The sequence below is a fragment of the Lipotes vexillifer genome, unplaced genomic scaffold, assembly GCF_000442215.2.
Source record: "Lipotes vexillifer unplaced genomic scaffold, Lipotes_vexillifer_v1.1 scaffold175, whole genome shotgun sequence".
NCBI classification, from domain to species: Eukaryota; Metazoa; Chordata; class Mammalia; order Artiodactyla; family Lipotidae; genus Lipotes; species Lipotes vexillifer.
The window spans coordinates 892,230-915,932 of NW_006771329.1; the positions used below are offsets into that span (position 1 = coordinate 892,230).

Here is a 23,703-nt window from a genome sequence, read left to right on the forward strand (position 1 = left end):
ACTATCTCCACCAAAAGCAGCACAGTGACATACAGTGTTAGATTTTTTTCTGTAAGGAAAATGTAACGGTAGGATTAGAAATAATTGTAGTGCTTTAGAAAGTAGAGAAAAAAGTCAGACTACCTGACATTATGATCCTTTACCAATTATGTAAGTGTGTGATTTCATAGATTCAGGAAGCAAGCCACTAATATTTCCAGTCCAAGTCCCTGGAAAAATAGACTTAAGTCCTGTGAAAAACTGAATGTTTAGCTCCCTCTGAGAGTACCAATATTAGCATCTTACTGGGAAATGTGTAAAATGATTCATTTAATCTTTGTCCTTTTATCCTCATACATAAATTTTAAATGTGTAAAATGGACCAAAACAAAAATAATAGAGTAGTCCCTCCCCCCAGCCGTATCCACAGTTTCACTTTTCACGGTTTCAGATAACCCCAGTCAACATCAGTCCAAAAATATTAAATGGAAAATCCCAGAAATAAACAATTCATAAGTTTTACTGTTTTTATTTTTTAAAAAAACTGAACAACTTTTATTTATTTATTATTATTTTTTAAATCTCTGCATCCCAGTTCTATTATTTTTTATATTTAACTTTTAAAATTTATTATTTACACCTTTATTGGAGTATAATTGCTTTACAATGGTGTGTGAGTTTCTGCTTTATAACAAAGTGAATCAATTATACATATACATATGTTCCCATATCTCTTCCCTCTTGGGTCTCCCTCCCTCCCACCCTCCCTACCCCACCCCTCTAAGTGGTCACAAAGCACCGAGCTGATCTCCCTGTGCTATGCGGTTCCTTCCCACTAGCTATCTATTTTACATTTTGTAGTGTATATATGTCCATGCCACTCTCTCACTTTGTCACAGCTTACCCTTCCCCCTCCCCATATCCTCAAGTCCATTCTTTAGTAGGTCTGTGTCTTTATTCCCGTCTTACCCCTAGGTTCTTCATGACATTTTTTTTTCTTAGATTCCATATATATGTGTTAGCATACGGTATTTGTCTTTCTCCTTCTGACTTACTTCACTCTGTATGACAGACTCTAGGTCCATCCACCTCACTACAAATAACTCAATTTCGTTTCTTTTTATGGCTGAGTAATATTCCATTGTATATAAACATTTTTTTTTTTCTTAAATTCCATATATATGTGTTAGCATACGGTATTTGTCCTTCTCTTTCTGACTTACTTCACTCTGTATGACAGACTCTAGATCTATCCACCTCATTACAAATAGCTCAATTTCGTTTCTTTTTATGGCTGAGTAATATTCCATTGTATATATGTGCCACATCTTCTTTATCCATTCATCCGACGACGGGCACTTAGGTTGTTTCCATCTCCGGGCTATTGTAAATAGAGCTGCAATGAACATTTTGGTACATGACTCTTTCTGAATTCTGGTTTCCTCAGGGTATATACCTAGTAGTGGGATTGCTGGGTCATATGGTAGTTCTATTTGTAGTTTTTTAAGGAACCGCCATACTGTTCTCAACAGTGGCTGTACCAATTCACATTCCCACCAGCAGTGCAAGAGAGTTCCCTTTTCTCCACACCCTCTCCAGCATTTATTGTTTCTAGATATTTTGATGATGGCCATTCTGAAAGTTGTGAGATGATATCTCATTGTAGTTTTGATTTTCATTTCTGTAATGATTAATGATGTTGAGCATTCTTTCATGTGTGTGTTGGCAGTCTGTATATCTTCTTTGGAAAAATGTCTATTTAGGTCTTCTGCCCATTTTTGGATTGGGTTGTTTGTTTTTTTGTTATTGAGCTGCATGACCTGCTTATAAATTTTGAAGATTAATCCTTTGTCAGTTGCTTCATTTGCAAATATTTTCTCCCATTCTAAGGTTTGTCTTTGGTCTTGTTTATGGTTTCCTTTGCTGTGCAAAAGCTTTTAAGTTTCATTAGGTCCCATTTGTTTATTTTTGTTTTTTTTTCTATTTCTCTAGGAGGTGGGTCAAAAAGCATCTTTCTGTGATTTATGTCATAGAGTGTTCTGTCTATGTTTTCCTCTAAGAGTTTGATAGTTTCTGGCCTTACATTTAGGTCTTTAATCCATTTTGAGCTATTTTTTGTGTATGGTGTTAGGGAGTGACGTAATCTCATACTGTTACATGTACCTGTCCAGTTTTCCCAGCACCGCTTATTGAAGATGCTGTCCTTTCCCCACTGTACGTTCCTGCCTCCTTTATCAAAGATAAGGTGACCATATGTGCATGGGTTTATCTCTGGGCTTTCTATCCTGTTCCATTGATCTATATTTCTGTTTGTGTGCCAGTACCATACTGTCTTGATTACTGTAGCTTTGTAGTATAGTCTGAAGCCAGGGAGCCTGATTCCTCCAGCTCCGTTTTTTGTTCTCAAGATTGCTTTGGCTATTCGGGGTCTTTTGTGTTTCCATACAAATTGTGAAAATTTTTGTTCTAGGTCTGTGAAAAATGCCAGTGGTAGTTTGATAGGAATTGCATTGAATCTGTAGATTGCTTTGGGTACTAGAGTCATTTTCACAATGTTGATTCTTCCAATCCAAGAACATGGTATCTCTCTCCATCTATTTGTATCATCTTTACTTTCTTTCATCAGTGTTTTATAATTTTCTGCATACAGGTCTTTTGTCTCCTTAGGTAGGTTTATTCCTACTTTATTCTTTTTGTTGCAATGGTAAATGGGAGTGTTTTCTTAATTTCACTTTCAGATTTTTCATCATTAGTGTATAGGAATGCCATTAATTTGTATCCTGCTACTTTACCAAACTCATTGATTAGCTCTAGTAGTTTTCTGGTAGCATCTTTAGGATTCTCTATGTATAGTATCATGTCATCTGCAAACAATGACAGCTTTACTTCTTTTCTGATTTGGATTCCTTTTATTTCCTTTCCTTATCTGATTGCTGTGGCTAAAACTTCCAAAACTATGTTGAATAAGAGTGCTGAGTGTGGGCAACCTTGTCTTGTTCCTGATCTTAGTGGCAATGCTTTCAGTTTTTCACCATTGAGGATGATGTTGGCTGTGGGTTTGTCATATATGGCCTTTATTATGTTGAGGAAATTTCCCTCTATGCCTACTTTCTGCAGGGTTTTTTTTTTTTTTATCATAAATGGGTATTGAATTTTGTCAAAAGTTTTCTCTGCATCTATTGAGATGATCATATGGTTTTTCTCCTTCAATTTGTTAATATGGTGTATCACATTGATTGATTTGCGTATATTGAAGAATCCTTGCATTCCTAGAATAAACCCCACCTGATCATTATGTATGATCCTTTTAATGTGCTGTTGGATTCTGTTTGCTAGTATTTTGTTGAGGCTTTTTGCATTCATGTTCATCAGAGATATTGGCCTGTAGTTTTCTTTCTTTGTGACATCCTTGTCTGGTTTTGGTAGCAGGGTGATGGTGGCCTCGTAGAATGAGTTTGGGAGTGTTCCTCACTCTGCTATATTTTGGAAGAGTTTGAGAAGGATAGGTGTTAGCTCTTCTCTAAATGTTTGATAGAATTCGCCTGTGAAGCCATCTGGCCCTGGGCTTTTGTTTGTTGGAAGATTTTTAATCACAATTTCAATTCCAGTGCTTGTGATTGGCCTGTTCATATTTTCTGTTTCTTCCTGATTCAGTCTTGGCAGGTTGTGCCTTTCTAAAAATTTGTCCATTTCTTCCAGGTTGTGCATTTTATAGGCATAGAGTTGCTTGTACTAATCTCTCATGATCTTTTGTATTTCTGCAGTATCAGTTGTTACTTCTCCTTTTTCATTTCCATTTCTATTGATTTGAGTCTTCTCCCATTTTTTTCTTGATGAGTCTGGCTAATGGTTTATCAATTTTGTTTGTCTCCTCAAAGAACCAGCTTTTAGTTTTATTGATCTTTGCTGTTTCCTTCATTTTGTTTTCATTTATTTCTGATCCGATCTTTATGATTTCTTTCCTTCTGCTAATTTTGGGGTTTTTTGTTCTTCTTTCTCTAATTGCTTTAGGTGCAAGGTTAGGTTGTTTATTCGAGTTGTTTCCTGTTTCTTATGGTAGGATTGTATTGCTATGAACTTCCCTCTTAGAACTGCTTTTGCTGCATCCCATAGGTTTTGGGTCATCGTGTCTCCATTGTCATTTGTTTCTAGGTATTTTTTGATTTCCTCTTTGATTTCTTCAGTGATCACTTCGTTATTAAGTAGTGTGTTGTTTAGCCTCCATGTGTTTATAGTTTTTACAGGTCTTTTCCTGTAATTGATATCTAGTCTCATAGCATTGTTTTTGGAAAAGATATTTGATACGATTTCAATTTTCTTAAATTTACCAAGGCTTGATTTGTGGCCCAAGATATGATCTGTCCTGGAGAATGTTCCATGAGCACTTGAGAAAAATGTGTATTCTGTTGTTGTTGGATGGAATGTCCTATAAATATCAATTAAGTCCATCTTGTTTAGTGTATCATTTAAAGCCTGTGTTTCCTTATTTTCATTTTGGATGATCTGTCCATTGGTGAAAGTGGGGTGTTAAAGTCCCCTACTATGATTGTGTTACTGTCGATTTCCCCTTTTATGGCTGTTAGTATTTGCCTTATGTATTGAGGTGCTCCTGTGTTGGGTGCATAAATATTTACAATTGTTTTATCTTATTCTTGGATCGCTCCCTTGATCATTATGTAGTGTCCTTCTTTGTCTCTTATAATAGTCTTTCTTTTAAAGTCTATTTTGTCTGATATGAGAATTGCTACTCCCGCTTTCTTTTGGTTTCCATTTGCATGGAATATCTTTTTCCATCCCCTGACTTTCAGTCTGTATGTGTCTCTATGTCTGAAGTGCGTTTCTTGTAGACAGCATATATATGGGTCTTGTTTTTGTATCCATTCAGCCAGTCTGTTTCTTTTGGTGGGAGCATTTAGTCCATTTACATTTAAGGTAATTTTCGATATGTATGTTCCTATTCCCATTTTCCTAATTGTTTTGGGTTCGTTATTATAGGTCTTTTCCTTCTCTGTGTTTCTTGTCTAGAGAAGTTCCTTTAGCATTTGTTGTAAAGCTGGTTTGGTGGTGCTGAACTCTCTCAGCTTTTGCTTGTCTAAAGGTTTTAATTTCTCCATCAAATCTGAATGAGATCCTTGCTGGGTAGAGTAATCTTGGTTTTAGGTTTTTCTCCTTCATCACTTTAAATATGTCCTGACAGTCCCTTCTGGCTTGTAGAGTTTCTGCTGAAAGATCAGCTGTTAACCTTATGGGGATTCCCTTGTGTGTTATTTGTTGTTTTTCCCTTGCTGCTTTTAATATGTTTTCTTTGTATTTAATTTTTGAGTTTGATTAATATGTGTCTTTGTTTTTTTCTCCTTGGATTTATCCTGTATGGGACTCTCTGTGCTTCCTGGACTTGATTAAATATTTCCTTTCCCATATTAGGGAACTTTTCAACTATAATCTCTTCCAATATTTTCTCAGTCCCTCTCTTTTTCTCTTCTTCTTCTGGGAGCCCTATACTTCGAATGTTGGTGCTTTTAATGTTGTCCCAGAGGTCTCTGAGACTGTCCTCAGTTCTTTTCATTCTTTTTTCTTTATTCTGCTCTGCAGTAGTTATTTCCATTATTTTATCTTCCAGGCCACATATCCGTTCTTCTGCCTCAGTTATTCTGCTATTGATCCCTTCTAGAGTATTTTTCATTTCATTTATTGTTTTGTTCATCGTTGCTTGTTTCCTCTGTAGTTTTTCTAGGTCCTTGTTAAATGTTTCTTGCATTTTCTCTATTCTATTTCCAAGAATATGGACATTTTTACTATCATTATTGTGAATTCTTTTTAAGGTAGACTGCCTATTTCCTCTTCATTTGTTAGGTCTGGTGGGTTTTTATCTTGCTCCTTCATCTGCTGTGTGTTTTTCTGTCTTCTCATTTTGCTTATCTTACTGTGCTTGGGGTGTCTTTTTTGCAGACTGCAAGTTCGTAGTTCCTGTTGTTTTTGGTGTCTGTCCCCAGTGACTAATGTTGGTTCAGTGGGTTTTGTAGGCTTCCTGGTGGAGGGGACTAGTGCCTGTGTTCTGCTGCATGAGGCTGGATCTTATCTTTCTGGTGGGCAGGTCCACGTCTGGTGGTGTGTTTTGGTGTGTCTGTGGCCTTATTATGGTTTTAGGCAGCCTCTCTGCTAATGGGTGGGGTTGTGTTCCTGTCTTGCTAGTTGTTTGGCATAGGTTGTCCAGCACTGTAGCTTGCTGGTCGTTGAGTGAAGCTGGGTGCTGGTGTTGAGATGGAGCTCCCTGGGAGATTTTTGCCATTTGATATTACATGGAGCTGGGAGGTCTCTTGTGGACCAGTGTCCTGAAGTTGGCTCTCCCACCTCAGAGGCACAGTACTGACTCCTGGCTGCAGCACCAACAGCCTTTCATCCACATGGCGCAGACTAGGTACGTGGGGAGTTTCTTGCCTTTGGGGACGTCTGACGTCTTCTGCCAGTGTTCAGTGGGTGTTCTGTAGGAGTTGTTCCACATGTAGATGTATTTCTGATGTATTTGTGGGGAGGAAAGTGATCTCTCCGTCTCACTCTTCCGCCATCTTCCCCCTCTCCTTAATTACTTTTAAAGGCAAATGCTCAGAGGTGTGAAGAGAGGTAAGCATCAAGAAAGAAACACTTGAAGAAATGGCTTCCAACAGAAGATCCACAAGACTTAAAAGGAAATACAACTTGGTCACCTAGTGGAAAGGCTGTAATGTGTGCAAGAGCTATACTTTGCTGTGTATGACACTCGGGTCCAGCACAGTGATGTCTCTGCCTCAGATGAGCACTGACAAGTGACTCGCGGTGTGTACGCCGTCCCCACGGACCCCAGGAACTTCCTCCTCCTGGCTCCCCACTCCCCACAGGCCCTGCCCACGAGCCAAGCATGAGTTTTAAATTGCCTACTATTCTTAGTAATATGATAAAATCTCACATTGACCCGCTCCATCCCACCTAGGATCCCCAACCATCAATATCCTCTGCTCTTGGCATTCGAAAATCCACTTCTTCATGGCTCAATGATCCAGGACCACCTGAAGCAGATGATCTTCCTTCCGACAAATCATCAGAATGTCAATAGCAGCCTAGCACTATGTCATAATGTCAAGGTCATTCATTTTATGTCATCAGATAGGCATTTTATCAACTCACATCATCACAAGAAGAAAAAAGGTGAGTGCAGTACAAAAAGATATTTTGAGAGAAAGAGACCACATTGACATAACTTTTATTACAGTATATTGTTACAATTGTTCTATTTTATTATTAGTTATTGTTGTTAATCCCTTGCTGTACCTAACTTATGTATATATGAATATATAGGAAAAAACATAGTATATGTGTATAGCACAGGTCACCAATCCCCGGTCCATAGACCTCTACTGGTCCACAACCTGTTAGGAACTGAGCCACACAGCAGGAGGTGAGTGGCAGGCGAGCCAATGAAGCTTCATCTGCCATTCCCCATCACTCACATTACTGCCTGAACCATTGCTCACAATACCGCTCACACCACCCCTCCACCGTCCATGGAAAAACTGTCTTCCACAGAACCGGTCCCTGGTGCCAAAAAGGTAGGGGACTGCTGATGTATAGGGTTCGGTAGTATCCAAGGTTTCAGGCATCAACTGGGGGTCTTGGAACGTATCCCCTGCAGATAAGTGATATTTTCTATTTGCATACGCAATCCTATGATCAATTCCCAACAAACTAGGAGGAGTTTTAGCACTACTACTCTCAATCCTTGTTCTAATATTCATCCCAATATTCCACACATCTAAACAACGAAGCCTAATATTCTGACCCTTCAGCCAAATCTTATTCTGAGTACTAGTCGCAGATCTCCTATCTCTAACATGAATTGGAGGCCAACCCGTAGAACACCCATACATAATTGTAGGCCAAATAGCATCCATCTTATATTTTCTCTTAATCCTAATGTTAATACCAGTAACTAGTCTTATCGAAAATAAACTCCTAAAGTGAAGAGTCTTTGTAGTATAACAAAATACCCCAGCCTTGTAAACTGGAAAAGGAGAAATCCACACTGCTAAACTGCTACCACCATTCCCATTACTACCAATAATAACTTAAAAACACTACTAATTTACTCTCTACAAACAAAGACTTTTTCTGAAATAGAACCATTCTTTCTATATCTATAGTGTATAAAGGGTTAATTAAGTATAAGTAATAACAAGTCTTATTAATATGAATATACTGTTGATGACAGAAATTATAACTTGAATGGTTAGTAATTTATAGGATAATGAAAGTTTTCATCTTCAAATGTCATTTACTGTTATTAGGGAAAAGTAAAGATTGTTTAAAAAATAGATAGACACCCTCTAAATTCATATACTTTAAATACATAGATGTAATTAAAGCAGAGAAACTGCACTGTTTGGAATAATACTGTACTTGTATTTGGTTCTCTACCACAAGCCTAAGGGAAATCATTGCTCGAATTGTAGTTTAAGCGTCGGTTTGCAATACAGGTCATATCCTCAGGCCTTTTAGGCTTGAAGATTCAATAATCTAGGCTCTCTTTTCTTACTAAGGGAAGAAAATTTGTAAAAAGTGAGATCAAAAAGCCAGCACTGCAAACATATTTTGTTTAATGGAAAACATTTCACATCTTCAAACACATTCTTCAAGCTAGATGCTTGTTTTGACAAAGAAGATATTAGTGTTTGTGTGCCAAGCTACAAATAGGTAATTTGCTCTGACTGAACTCCAATAATGTATTAAATGGACTGTCAAATATTAATAAAATTAGATATAACAGAAAAAATTAAAATTATCCCAATAGTCAAATAATCTCAAGATATTTTTTGTCACTTCATTTTGTGTTAATATATCGTTCAATAATAGGTCATTATAAGCAAAGATTGATTACTCTGGTATTGATGTTCACCAAACAAGCCATGACTATTGAAATAGATGTAAGGGCAGTTACAAAATGGTGTATCATCTATTTTTAATAAATGCAACTGTATATCCTAAGTGGATTTGAATAAATGTCTCTACAGACATGTATGTGTGATAAAGGAAGCAAAATACAGAGAAAAACAATGTGAAGTCAACAAGTCAATCCATATCATCATCCAAAGATAATGAATTTGATGCTATTGCTGCTGAGCTTAATACTCAAACTGTCATTAGTTCTCTTCTAACTGTTTTATTTTATTAGACTTTATTCTTCAATTCATTAATTCTCTAGCAAGAAAATAAAAACTTCTAAGGTTGGAGTAGGATGGAGTACTTCAACTGCTTTTGTATATTTCAGAATGCTCAGTAGCATATGACGAATGAAGGAGGTGCTGAATAAATACTTGATGTTTGAATGAATGGCAATCAATTTCAGGAAAATCACATGAACAAATCATTTCGAAATGCTGTACAAAAAACATTTCAGTATTCTAAGTAAACTTCATTTAGAACCTAATAGAGGACTCATGGATATGCTTGATTTAAACATGATTTCGCATCTGTATTATGCTACATCTAAAGAGCACACTAAGAAGCTTTACATGATGCCAGGTCACTGGGAATGCTTTCAGAACTTTGTTCTCAAGGACTACAGAGCAACAGCACTTCAGAGTGAGGTTTTAAACAACTTGATATTCTATGCATAGCAATTTACAATAGGCATCTTTACACAAATAAGTTCACAGCATACATGCCAATGAGATGAATGATTGAACAGTTCAAATGCTGAGTGAGTCGCTCTGATTCTGAACTGAACCACAGATGATTCACACTTGAAATGGATTTTTGACCATGTTTCTGTTAAATAGGGAGTGAGTTTGCAACCAGAATTACACAAAAGGGCAGAGTTTAAAACTAGCTTCCAGGTGCGCAGTAGGCAGAATACAGTACCCACATTAGAAAGAAAGAAAATAGTATTAACAAAATCATTGCTGGCGTAAAAACAGAAATCAGCAGGTAGTTTGTAAAGAGCTTTTGAGAAAAGCAACAACAAGCAAACCTGATTAAGAGTTGTCACCATTTCCCTAGAGAGGAGGGACAGGAAACAAATATCATAACCTCCCGCAAGTGTAATTTTTCTCAAAATGTGGGCTAAACACACCCTGCAGCAGAATCACTGACTGTGTGTGTGTGTGTGTGTGTGTGTGTGCGTGTGCATGTGTGTGTTAAAATATGTAGATTCTCGGGCCCTCCCTTGGATATAATGAACCATAAATGCAGAGTGTGCAGCTCATGAGTAAGTAACTCATAAACACACTATAGATTGAAAACACTATGCATTGCTCTTAAATAGCACAGCAATCATTATACAAAATTCCTCTCTGGAATGAGTTCAGTCAATTGCAGTGAATCCTTTTGTCAAGATCAGAGTGTCTAAAGAAACAGATATTAAGAAAGTAGAAGGCCAGCTAAGCAGTAGACCTTAAATAATAATGTCTTATTTCAGAGTTCCAGAAAACCTAAACCTATGAATTACAATTAGGGCTCTGTGTATGGATCCTGAATTTAAAAGAGAGGGGGTGGGGAGAGGCAGTCAACAGAAATAAGAAAACAAAACCTTAGCCTGTAATTATTTGAAGAATTACAAAAAAATTAGAAACACGTTACACGTCACACCAGTAACTGAAATTATAACATTAATTCAAATAATAGAGAAACAATTGAACTCATTATTTTAGGTAATATTTTAAGAAGCACAGGTTCCAGGCATTATTGTGATCCCCAGGGGAAGATTCCAGAAAAACAGGTAAGAAAGCAAATAGTTACACTGCCTGTGCTCCAGGTTATCTTAGAGAGGCAAGCCCAAACTGGAGAGCAGAGCAAACTTTCTTATGGAAGCAGCAATTTAAGCAGATCTGAAGACTGAGCTATCTAAGACAATGATATAAGAAATAGGCTTCAGGCAGAGGAAACAGCAATATTTACTAGTGATTCAGAGCACAGTAGCTCTAGAGTAAGAATTTCATGGTTTGGATTCCTATTCCCTCACTTACTAGATTTGTGACCTTGGGCAAATCACTTCAGATCTTTAAACTTCAGTTTCTTCATCCTAAAAATGGGAATAATAATAATATTATGTCATGAAGATATTGCTAGAATCAAATAAGAAAATGCAAATAAAGTTCTTCGCATAGCAATGTGCACACACTAAGTGCTGAAACATGCTAGCCATCATAGTCTCTGTTATTGGTACCACAGTAGGTAGAAAGGAAAAAAAAGAAGGAACAGAAGTCCCTGAAGTCTCTTTTGGAAACCAGAGAAGTCTCTAGAAAGATTCTTGTCAGTGAACCAGACAAGTATTTTGAGGACTTCTAAAAATATTCCACCCCATCTGCTAATCCTTATTAAATACACTAGAGATTAACTATGGAGAAATTCATCAGATTAGTGTCTCATTTTTGATCTAAGTTTTCAAAACAGCAAATAGCCATAGGAAAAGCTCATAACTTGTGCCTCACTTAAGCCAAGTTTTGATGTGGATGGACAGATTCAATTGGCAACATTAAAAGATTTTTGTTGGTAGTATGAGGCCAATGTACAGATATTCATGATATGTAATTAAACAAAACATTTGTCTCTAGATATTTTTCCTTAGAAACTTCAATAATTGACAAATTAATATTTGTCCACAAACAAAAATGATGTAGCTAACAAAATTTGTATTTTTCCAAATACATTTTGATGAAAATGAAAATTATGACTATTTTCTATACACAAAGTATTTTCCCCCCTTTTCTCTTACTTTGATGCTGTTATTCTCTTGTTGTTTCTTTATGTTATTGCTGTGGATATTTTAATGAATTGAAAAACTTCAATGCCAATATAAAACTCAGTGTTTTAAGAAATCACTGAAGATAGAGTCACCACTGGAAAATGAAATCTCAGTTTACTCCTCCAAACTTGAAGCAGTTGCTTTTGTTACCTGTAGCATCACTGATTCTATATATTATTTTTCACTTTTGAATTTTTTTCTTTTTATTTTACTTCACCAGTGAGTTTGTCTATATAATACGCATAAAGTCTAAAAGCTATTTATCTCATAGTTTCTTCTATGAACTCACAATATTTGGAATACTACTGAAAAGTTTCTTAAATACTACTACAGTAACATTTATCAATACCTTATTATGTGCTAAGCATTACTCTGTTTTATAGATATTAACTCATTTAATTCTCACAACCATCCAATGTTATAGATACTATTTTTTTTTTCCATTTTACAAGTGGATAAACTGAGATTCTGGAAGGTTTCAGTAACTTACCATGTCACATAGCTAGTAACTGGCAGAGACAGTATGGAAAACAGAAAGTCTGGCTCCACAGTCGAGATCTTTAACCAACACACTAATTTGCTACTCTGTGTAACAGATTAAATGTGTGCACACACACACGCACACAGTTTCTACTCTGTGTATTTTATTTTGAAGACAATGAAATTATATTAGGTACACTGTGTAGAGAAATTGGAAAAGAACTGAAAATGTGATCTACTAGTTTTACTGAGTTTTTTTCCTTTTTTATAAAATAAAATTTGGGTATACTGAATGAAAATCACTATATTAGGGCTTTAAATTGAATAAAGAATGCCCACAGATTGGGTAGTCAAAGGATCTGGGTCTCTGTCCCTGGGTGAATTAGTGTGTAAAGTGCAGTGGACATAAGACAGTTATAAGCAGCACAGTAGATGGACAAAAGCAATATAAGTGGATCTATAAAAGATTTTGATTGTGGTGAAAAATTTAGTAGTCAGAACGAGATATTTAACATAACAATTACATGAAACTAAAAACACATGCATCCAATGCTAAATAAACTTCTAATAAGAATACCTATGAATAGAAATAAACAATCCATGAAAAGGCTGCTGTTTAGGAAAATGGATTTGGGATAAAAGCAGTACATAAGAAAATATATAAACCAGGTGAGGACCTTGCATAGCTCAAAGATGGTAATGTGCCATGAGTTAAGGCATATTATTAACTCAACTCACATCATCTGAAATACAAAGAAAATACAAAATGAAGGACAGAAAGAATAAAGGAAAGAAAGAAGGAAGAAAGGAAAGAAAGAAGGAAGGAAGGGGGAAGGGAGGAAGAAAAAGAGAAAGATAGGATGAACAAACATTAATTACTTAAAAAAACAGATTTTTCAAAATAATGGAGATAACTTGCTTAACAATTTTATGTAGAAATTTTCATCCAAATTCGAACATATTCATTGGATATCATAGTTTGAATATGGTGGCAAATCTGAAGATTTTTCAGTAGCTTCGAGATTCCGAAATAGCAATGCTACTAATGGCAGCAGCAACTGCAATAAAGTAAAGTGCCTGCCATTTATTGCTTGAGAGCTGCAGTGGCAATGTTTCGCTTCATCAGGCCAGATCTCTGGTAGAGTACTGGGCATTTCTCCTGAAACTTGCCTCTAATCTTTGAATCTATTTTTCTCAATGATTGTATAAGCCACTTAATACCTTTTACTAAAGAGCTTTTCTGTTTAAACCAGAGGAAATTTTGTTTGCAACTAAGAAAATAGACATTAAAACCAAAAAATGTTCTCCAAAGAGAAGTGTCGCAGGCAACAGTCTTTTAAAGGAATGGGGATTTGGACCAGTGGTTTGACTGGTTGAATTTCATTGTAGCAAGAACCTATGTAGTTTTAAAGATGGTAATCTAACAACAAGGGGCATATGTCTTATCACCTCTGGTCACCTCAAATAAAGTGATTCTTGAGGATAATATTTTTGGTGACCAAATTCCATCTGTTTTAGTACCATAAAAGCATGAGGAATCTAAGAAATATAGGAAGGATAGCCTGTGTCTAACTGCACTGCAGAATTTAAAGAAATAAAATTAGCTTCTCAAAGTTTAAATTATCTGCTCAAGTTATATTGAGATGATCAGAGAGTCTCCATGCCATATCTCACATCCTCTTAACAGTGAAAAGGATGACAGAACTGCACATCAAAAACAAGTATTATCCCACAGAATTCCTGAACTGCTAAAATGATTGACTTTATTGCCTTGCCTTATGAGAAAATGAGGCCACTGACCGGAAAAAAAGAGTGAAACCCTGAGCATTGGAATGTGGATATGTAGGGAACTTACTGAGTCTCTCCTGCTACCATTAAGCTGTCCCACACTTCACTGAAGAAGCTGTTCCTTCATGTCTTCAATACCTTATCTAAGATCATTAACTGAGAGAAGGAAGTACTTGTCGTCCTGCTCAAACTTATTACTCCATCTGAGCTCAAGATCCCAACATCCTCTTGGCAGCCAACTACCTGGTCAATACTGGAGACAAAAAGCTCCTTGAATATGAGTCTCACAAGATTCTGTAACTTAAATCTTCAAAAGCATAGGGAATATGTGTGAAAATGGATTCTATGTGTTCCTTACAGAGAAGCAAGAAACAATTTCATTCAAGCTGGCATAAATGCATGATTAGAGATTCTGGATCCAATGTCGTTCTCCAGGTAGCTATCACAAGTGCTAAATGTTTCTTCAATTAGTTGACCAAAATCTGGACTGAAAGGTGGGCTAAGTTTTTAAATAAAGTTCAGTACTGGGAATTCCTTGTTTTAATGTAGAAGAAGGGATTAAATGACCTACTGAAATAGGAATGCTAAAGTGGATTTATTTTCCAAGACCTATGAAACTATCCACTAATTAGATCTTCAGAAAGGACCCAGAAGACAATTTCATTACCATAATCATGAGAAATAAATTGATGAGGACAGTGCCACCTTTATAAATAAAATCTCTAAAATTTCTGTTCTCTGTACTTGAGGACACAGAGGTTGAAGATTCAGTGAAATGATTTCTTGATTTCTTTAGGGTTCAGGTATGGCAGAGGTCAAGTAGTAGCACTTTACCACTAGAAGGAAAGTGGGAACAGATTTCATAATAGGCAGCAGATGTGAATGGAAAAAGTCTAGTACGATGGCATTTAGTGACTGAAATAATGGGCCATTTGATCTGTACCACTAATGATATGAAGGTCTGAGAAATACAAATCAAAATTTAGTGACCTAGTTAGTCATGGTCTCTCACGAATTCCTAGACCTGATTTAGTTTACTTACCCTATAACCCCTAAATAAGAAGAGAAAGTTGACTGTCCTTAAGAAGGACTGTGCAATAGTAACATACGTTAACATTACACATTTTCCTTTTCAGTTTATCTGAGAGGAATCTCTGGCCATTTCTAGATAAGTGGGAGGGGGCGTGTTACCCTCCAGATTATAAAATGTAGATTTCTGGATCTAAATTTAGATTTACAAATTAAGGTATAGAATACAGATTCCACAAATTATAGAAAACTGCCTCTCAGCTAACATTAATCCAAGTGAATCCAGAATACCACTAAGAAACCCTGATCTGAGTGGAGGCTATGATGGTAATGTGCTGAATGAGATTTTGTCCTGAGCCCATATTACAACTGGCACATTCAATTCTTTGATTATTTCACCAGGTTACTGGTGTATATTTGGAAGATTTTCTCTTCAACTGGAAGAAATGTCTCTTTGTCTCTGAGGCTCATGCAGTAAAAGCTGTAAAACTGTAGTAATGACCAAACTAAAGCATCTCCCTCCTGCCAAAAGAGTAAACACACACCTTTAGTGGATCCATGGGGGAATGCAGCAATGAGTGTCACCATAAAAAATAAAGGAATAAAGAGTGGGGATTACCAACATGCCGATTTAAATTACCTGTTTAATCTGTATAGAAGACAAACTAATCCTGGCAAACAACAATACATTTAATCAAGTGGTGATTACAAATACAGCCAATAAGTTCTCTCCACTGAAGAAAATCAACAAAGACCCTCAGAATGATTATAGTAATAATCTAGCAAGTGGCAATGAACATTTTTTTTTTAACATCTCAATCAATAGAGACCAAAAGAAAACATTTGTTGCCCTCTTCTCAGGAACAACTATGTACTTTTACAATCTCAATTCAGCATTCTCTTAAATTTCCAACTCTACAGCATAATTTATTCTCAGGAGCCCTGATAATGTCCACATCCTGTGAGACATCATGCTGGACAACTACATGAATGGCATCAAATTGAAAGTACCTGATGAAGTGGGATTATCATGTCCCCCAGACACCTTTGGAAGAACCAAGAAATAAAACCCTTCAAAATACAGTAATCACATTTCTTAGTGATATTTCTGATAGTCTGGGACAGGTTGGGACATTCCCTCGAAAGTGTTTGTTGCACTTTGCCACTCATATCATGTTAATCAAGTGCTCTGAGGAAAATGTCCAAGAGTCTAAGACTATTTCAAAACAATTAAAATTTGTCTTATTTCAGCTCAGAATTAAGATTCTGTACCTTTGCAAATTAAAGTGTTAATACTTTTGGTTTTTCAGTTAGAATGAGCTTATTCTTTCTAGGGATAAAATATACATTTGCATATATTAAAAGAGCTTTATGATTTAATTCTTGATAAAGTATGCCTAGTGCAAAATTATTTTAAAGTAAAAATTTTTTAAATATGTTTATAGAAGAGTATCATAAATGCACACTCTTTTGTAAGCAGATAAAGAAACATTTAAAGTAACTGCTTTCAATGGGATTTTGATCCTATGTTGATATATCACCCTCCATCTATCCATTTATCTAGCAGATATATACTTTTAGATGTCCTAAAATAATAAAACAGAAGAACAACAGGAGAGAACAACAGAAGTGTTGTCATGTAAATAATCTAAATGCTTTTTTCTATAAAGAAAAATTACTAAATGCATGTCAATTTTTTAAAACAATGCACTGCATAGAAAGACAAAATCACTAGAAAACTGGAGGAGCTCAATGAATTTTATTCCTTTTCTAAGTTTGAGTTTAATAAAGCACGGCTTGTATATCCATTATTTTATCCACTTTGCATTTGACTATTAGAGTTCTTTATGTGATTAACGTATTCACATTTCCATGAGATGTTATGGAAAAACCCAAATGAATCTTTTGGCCAACACAGTATTTTCCTATCACTTTCCGCTTCTCACACTGTTCTTTTACCTTTTTGTCTTTTTAAATACATCTTTATTGCAGTATAATTGCTTCACAATACTGTGTTAGTTTCTCTTGTACAACAAAGTGAATCAGCCATATGCATACACATCCCCTCCCTCTTAAGCCTCCCTCCCACCATCCCTAACCTACCCCTCTAGGTCGTCGCAAAGCATCAAGCTGATCTCCCTGTGCTATACTGCTGCTTCCCACTAGCTATCTATTTTACATTTTGTAGTGTATATATATTTCGATGCTACTCTCACTTTGCCCCAGCTTCCCCCTCCCCCAGCCCTGTGTCCTCAAGCCCATTTGTAAATTACTTTTTTTTCCTCAGTTTCCCCCTTCATATGTGTTTATATTTCTTGACCATGATAATCCTCACAATAACTCTGTAATTCTTTCCTTGTCAACCTAAGTACTTATGCTGCATTTTACAAGGCCCATAAATTCCAACTAATTATAGTATTTAGCTTTTCTTAAAACTTCATCTTTTGACTTGACTATTAAATTACATGCAAAAAAGTATCATTTGAATTCAGGCAACTCGCAAAAGCAAGATGCTAGACTCCATAATGATTTAATAGCTGGAAAAATGTCTTAAATGCTGTATAAACATCCATAAATTAACCATTTATCCTCAGCACGAAATCATTATTTCCTTTTATAGACTGAGCCAGGGTTACCTAATCAGTTTCAGTTTCTAGCTTAATGCACGATTCTCATCTTGAAAAAATTACTTTTTTTTTTTCTTGTACTTGTTGAATATAATTTTGATTCTGGACAGTTCATATATCACATTCTTGTCACAAATATAAATCAATCAGAAAATGACAAAAAATTATAAAGTTGAGATAAATCAATTAAGAAACAAATGCATTTCTCAGAAAACACTCCTTAGAGGAGAATAAAACTAATGTTGGAATCTGCTGAAAGAAGTTTTATATAAAAACCGCATATGGTACAGATAACTTTCTTCAATTTAATGCTGAAGAAAAATCCAGACATTAAAACCAACTACTACAGCCCACTTTCTATAATGACAGTACTTGATAAATGTCCAGCATAGTGGCATTGAATCTAAGAGCTTTTAGGAGCTACTTGAAGTTAATAATTTTTGTGGAAATTGAGACTTAGTTGGTCTGAAATGTCAGATACTGCGAAAATCTCCCTTCTTATTTTGATTTTTTGGGGGGTAGTTTTGTAGCGATTTTACACTATGTGTACTCTGAGAACTTGGGGAAAAGAAGCAGCAACCAAAAGTTTCTGCTCTGAATACAAATGTTTGTTTTACATGATAGCCATGCCTTGAACAGCTGGATAAAAATTATTCTTTCTTGATATTTAAGGTATTTATAGTTGAGAAAACAAAAAACACACTTTGCAGTCCTAACAGTCCAGCAAGTCAAAGACAACTAGAGCAAACATTTATTAATAACATTATTTAAAAAATAAACGGTCATTTCTTACATCTAGTTCATTAGAGAAATATCTTTCAAAGAAAGTTATGCAAGCTTAGAAAATGTCCTCCCAAAGGAATACAACTCTTAATGATTGTTCAATATGCTTTCAATATGTTAATGAAAGATTCACAGGTAGAACTAAGTAAGCTTGAAAGACGTTGCATATGAAGCCTGAAATCAAATGTTTAATGCCAGTATTTTTCTGATGTGGGAAGGCAGTTCACATTCACAGAGCACTTGTGGCATCTAGACACTGTGATGGAAAATCAACATACACTAGTATTGCCAGAAGCTGAGTCTATACTGAAGGAAAACCTAATTTTCACTATTTTTTTCTAGCTCTTTTTAGCACTTTTATTAGTTCAACCTTAAGTTAGTGAGTAAATGGAGAAAATATAAAGGATTCACTGAGGACAGTGGTGTATACGTGTACCGTGTTTTTTCTTATGGAATAAAAAAATGCTATTGGCATGTATTCAACATGGATGAGAACATCTAGAGTGCTTAGAATGATTCTTAGTGAATTATGCAAATACCTGTATATTATCTGGGCCACTTTTGAATGTTTTCTTCAGTTTTATCAGTCAAAAATAACTATGAACTCAATGGCATGTGTTTTCTTTTTCTTATTCTCAAGAGATATCCACGTCATTTACCTGACACATCCAATAATTCAAATTATTTTGGCCAAAACTTGATTACCAACAGCATTCTCTTGTCAACCAGATCATTCCACCACCTGCAAACTTATACTAACATTATATGAATTAAGTCTGATTCGATTCAGTCAAACACATCCTATTGCATTGTGAGCTCTACCGGCAAAGATGTCCTCACCCACCAAAGCCCACCTGAGGTAATTACGAGATAACAAGCTTATGCCCTTGGACTGAGAGTTTTGGCCAAAAAATAGAAGGAAAGTTACATTTAATGCCTCTTTCTGCCCATGTACTTGTTGTTGACAAAAACAAGTTATGTCATTCATAGGCTTTGAATGATTCTTGCCACATAATGAGTTATTAATTCACCCATAGTTTATCTTTGGTTTTTATTTTAACAGAAAATAATTCTTCTATATTGTTTACTTAAAATTAAATATTTGAGGGGAAAATTTAGGGGAATTAGTAGTTCAAGCAGAACTATTTTCCCTACTCCTTAATGATTACTCCCTAATATTTCCAAGATCTTCATATGGCATATAGATGTATCTTCACATGTATGGTGGTTGTACAATGGTTCACAGTTATTTTAATTTTGATAAGTGGATTCATCAAAAAATTATCTCATGCATTTTTATTATAATAATAATAGAAATAATAAGAAAACCCTATTTCAATCTGCAAAGAAAATTCAGATGTGGTGCCAAACAAACAAACCAACCTGCCAGATTACCTGCTAAATTATCGAATTAAACAAAAACACCTGAAGTAAACAAAACAACAAAAATGTAGATCTGAGCTGTAATTATTGCACTGTGTGAAATTATGAGATAAAAAATTTTGCCACAAATGGATTTGAGCCAGAAATGTATTTTTTAATGAAAAAATTCAATTAAAGCCTATCTTCTTTTTTCTGTCCATGGATGTGTCTGCTAAGAAAGTCTTAGCTTTTATTAGCTTAAAGCTAAGATAAAGCATTTCAAGATGTATTTTACTTTAAGTCCTAACCTCTGGATAATGGGAAGTCATCTCTCATGTCTCAGGCAACTTAGCCCTGAGCTGTGGAGATGACTGACAGTGCTCAGTCTAAGGTACATGATTTGGTTAGACATCACACTTACCTGCTTGATTTGTGGTTACATTTACAGACACATACTGCCGGGCTCCTGGGCTCAAGTCGGACACTCCATTCACTGCCTCAATCTCAAAGGTATAGTTTGTGTGAGCAAGCAGATCCACCATCATGACAGAGGTGTTTTTCAGGCCGATTTGCTGGGGGAGGTACCTGACATGACCGCCACACTCGTCACACACACCTGCATGTGAGTTGCACTTCTTGCATGCAATATAATATGACACATCTTTCCTTCCACCAGTGTCAGCAGGAGGAATCCATTCCAGAAAGACACTAGTTTCATTAACATTTGAGATGGCATTCCGAGGAGCTGAGGGGGGTCCTGGTTTGCAAAGTAAAGTGAAAAAAACAAATTTTGAGATGATAAAATTAGGCATTGTTTACTACACAAATCTCTGGTCTGAAGGAAAAAAAAATGGATTTGCAATCAATCTGTTAAGCAGGGAGAATGCAAGAGTCATCAATTTGTAATAATCTTTGAAAAATCTTTTTATACCTTTGTAGAAACAATAGTGGGGTTGGTATACTATAGAAATGACTTATCTTGGCAAAGTTGCAAATTCAAATAAAGATGTTTTGCTTAGTGTATATGTAAAGAATTATGGAGTAAAAATATTTATGCAAAAAATGTTAGATAAAATTATGCATTCAAATAGTGGCAAGTTCTTTGGCAAGTCCAAGGACAAATTCTCCTTGGGGATTGAACAGATTACTTCCTCAATGATACTCATCCCTGAAACCTAGGAAGTAAACATGAAGGATTTACTAAGCAATGAGCACAGGTAGAAATAGGATTTATTAGTGTGGCTCTTGACTACAAATTCCACAAAAAGTAGAAAAAGTAGTCTTAGTTTATCTCAAAATAAATTGCATAGCTACTGATAAACCACCAACAGAATTTGGAACCTCCCTCATATGTCAAGAAAGAACTAGAATTTAAGTAGTTGATCAACATTGCAATCTGTAATAAATGTTTGCTTACTTTGATATTGTTTTAATATTGTGGTTCTGCAAAATTGTGAATTTTACTTAATTGGAAACCTAAAATTTATTTTAAAAATAACTCTCAAAAACACAATAAGAGGAAGAATGAACATGTTCTGACCTTGAAAGATCAGCAGAATAAATTTATATATAAATAACAAATAATATTCATGTGTATTTATTTACTTTATTTCTGAAATAATAGCAGACTAAAGAGAATTAAACTTGTTTACATATCAGTTGTAACAAATGTATTACTCTGGTGGGGGACGTTGATAATGAGACAAGCTATGAATGTGTGCGGACAGGGGATACATGGGAAATCTCTACACCTTCCTCTCAATTTTGTTGTGAACCTAAAACTGCTCTAAAAAATAGTCTTTAAAAGAATTCACTGCATAATGTCTGACTCTATAGTAGATATTTAGATACTCAGAGTTACAACTTCAGTCAGCTGTTAATATTATATGATCAGATGTTCTCAAAGAGAAAATACATTTATATTTGTTTCAGACGTAGTAAAGATTTCCCAACAGGGAATAAAATGGACTGTGATGGTAGCTGAATGTTTCATAAGCATAAATTAAGCTACTTAGGATGACATAGCTTAGTTATCTTAATATGTGCTGTCTGTTCTAAATATAGAAATTAATGTTAATTTCTAGCTAACATTTATTAAGCCATGACTACTGAGAACTAAATTTAAAAGTAATAAGAAAGCTACCTACCATTTATAAAATGTCACTTAAAATTAAAGAACCCCATAACATAAAAGCTGCCAGTTTTGACAAAAAAATCTCCACTTTAGTTATATTTGTGGTTGAACCCTGTGAATTTTTCCATACAACCTCACACACTTCGATATAAAACAGTCACTTTTAAGTTGAAACAAATACTTAAGATGGAAATACAAGTTTTTTTTTTTTTTTTTCTATTCCCTCTACCTTATTTATTTAATAGTGGAAGGTTATGGAGAAAATGTAATTTGAGATCAAAATGTTACAGGTCTACTTGTGAAAAAAAGGTAAAATATACTTGAAATTTGTCTACTTCAAAAAGATATCAAACTTCTGAGGGTTTTTTTCTACCAACTGAAATACACCCCTCAGTTACCACCTTTCCTCTAAATCTGTAAAAACTGCATCAGAGTCTGACTCTTTTTCTTCACTCTGCTACTGACAAACAGCCCCTCAGCATGTGGGTGGGGGCACATATGCCTCTCAAAGTCAAAATGAAACTCATATTCAAGGGAAGCCCTAAAGTAGAGGTAACCAGTGGAGACTGAGACTGACATGCACCTAAAAGTAATGTAATGAAATTTCACTGTCCTGCTAATAGATGTGATGCATGAACCAAAGTAGAGCTGTGAGAAGTACCCTCAATTTGAACAGATTCATTAGAATCTGAATTTTGCTTGATTTTCTTTTCCTACAGGTTTATAACATTTTGTTGTCCAGAGTACCAGAAAAAAAACATTAAAAGTAGTTGAAACCATAAATTTAATAGCAAAGAGCCAAAGAGACATCAATCAAGCCATCTCATCTGTTCAAGGGTATCATTATATGAAGAATTTGTGTTATTATGAATGCAACTAAGAATAGAACACACACACTCACAGATTATATATTAGAAAGATCTTCTACAGGACTCCCAATAGTCTTTTTTGAGAAATGCATACAAATTAGTGTTCTTTTGAGACACAGTATTAGAAATTCACACACCTGGAGACAGAGAAAATATAAAGCCTCAGGTCCTAAAAGAAAGCTAAGCAGTCCTTGCCACCAGAGCAGAGTTCTCCACCATTCCCAAACCTAGTAAATTTACAGAAAGGGAGGCTCACATTTGTGCTGAGAAAGATAAAGGTCATGCATGGATTACTTAAAGAAAGAATACTTACAAAATTAATAAAATTTAAATAAGTCAAGATATTGTTTTCTCTCCCTAATTTACCAAACTACAGTCTAGCCAACACTCCCCCCCACTATTTGGGCTTTCTTTTGCTCTGAATAATTGAAGCAATTTCCACTGAAACCAAGATGCATCACAACCAATCACTGTTTATATCTCCTCAATTCAAATGTATCCTCTCAAAAAATGTATATAATAATATCATTTACTTATTTGAAGAGGACTGTTTATAATTAGTAATCATCTAACCCATAAAAATTATCAGAATGTGATAAAGAATGATCTTTAGCAATATAGTGTTAATTAATATCAATGATTTGAGAAATTATGAAAATATGTTTCACTGACACGATGAAACTGACACTGAAATTCAGATAAAATTTCAGTTTGTGATTATTTAAGTAAAGAAATTGTATGTCTTTATGTATGATACCCATGAATACTAAATTTCAAAAAAATGTGTCTTCATCTTTGAAAGCACCTACAACTTACTGGGATCTAAAATAGTAAAACATGGGACGTCATGGAAACTGAATGTTATGGGGAGATGGGATT

At 35.3% G+C, this 23,703-nt stretch overlaps 1 protein-coding gene across 4 annotated transcripts in view; it reads right to left on the reverse strand.

Annotated features, from left to right (window-relative positions):
- The window catches only part of EPHA5 (EPH receptor A5), a 341,956-nt gene that overhangs the window by 168,166 nt on the left and 150,087 nt on the right, over nt 1-23,703 (reverse strand). For all 4 annotated transcript variants that reach the window (XM_007446631.1, XM_007446630.1, XM_007446628.1 and 1 more), the window contains exon 5: nt 20,243-20,578. In XM_007446631.1, the coding sequence (XP_007446693.1) occupies nt 20,243-20,578 (336 nt within the window). The remainder of the gene's footprint in view (nt 1-20,242; nt 20,579-23,703) is intronic.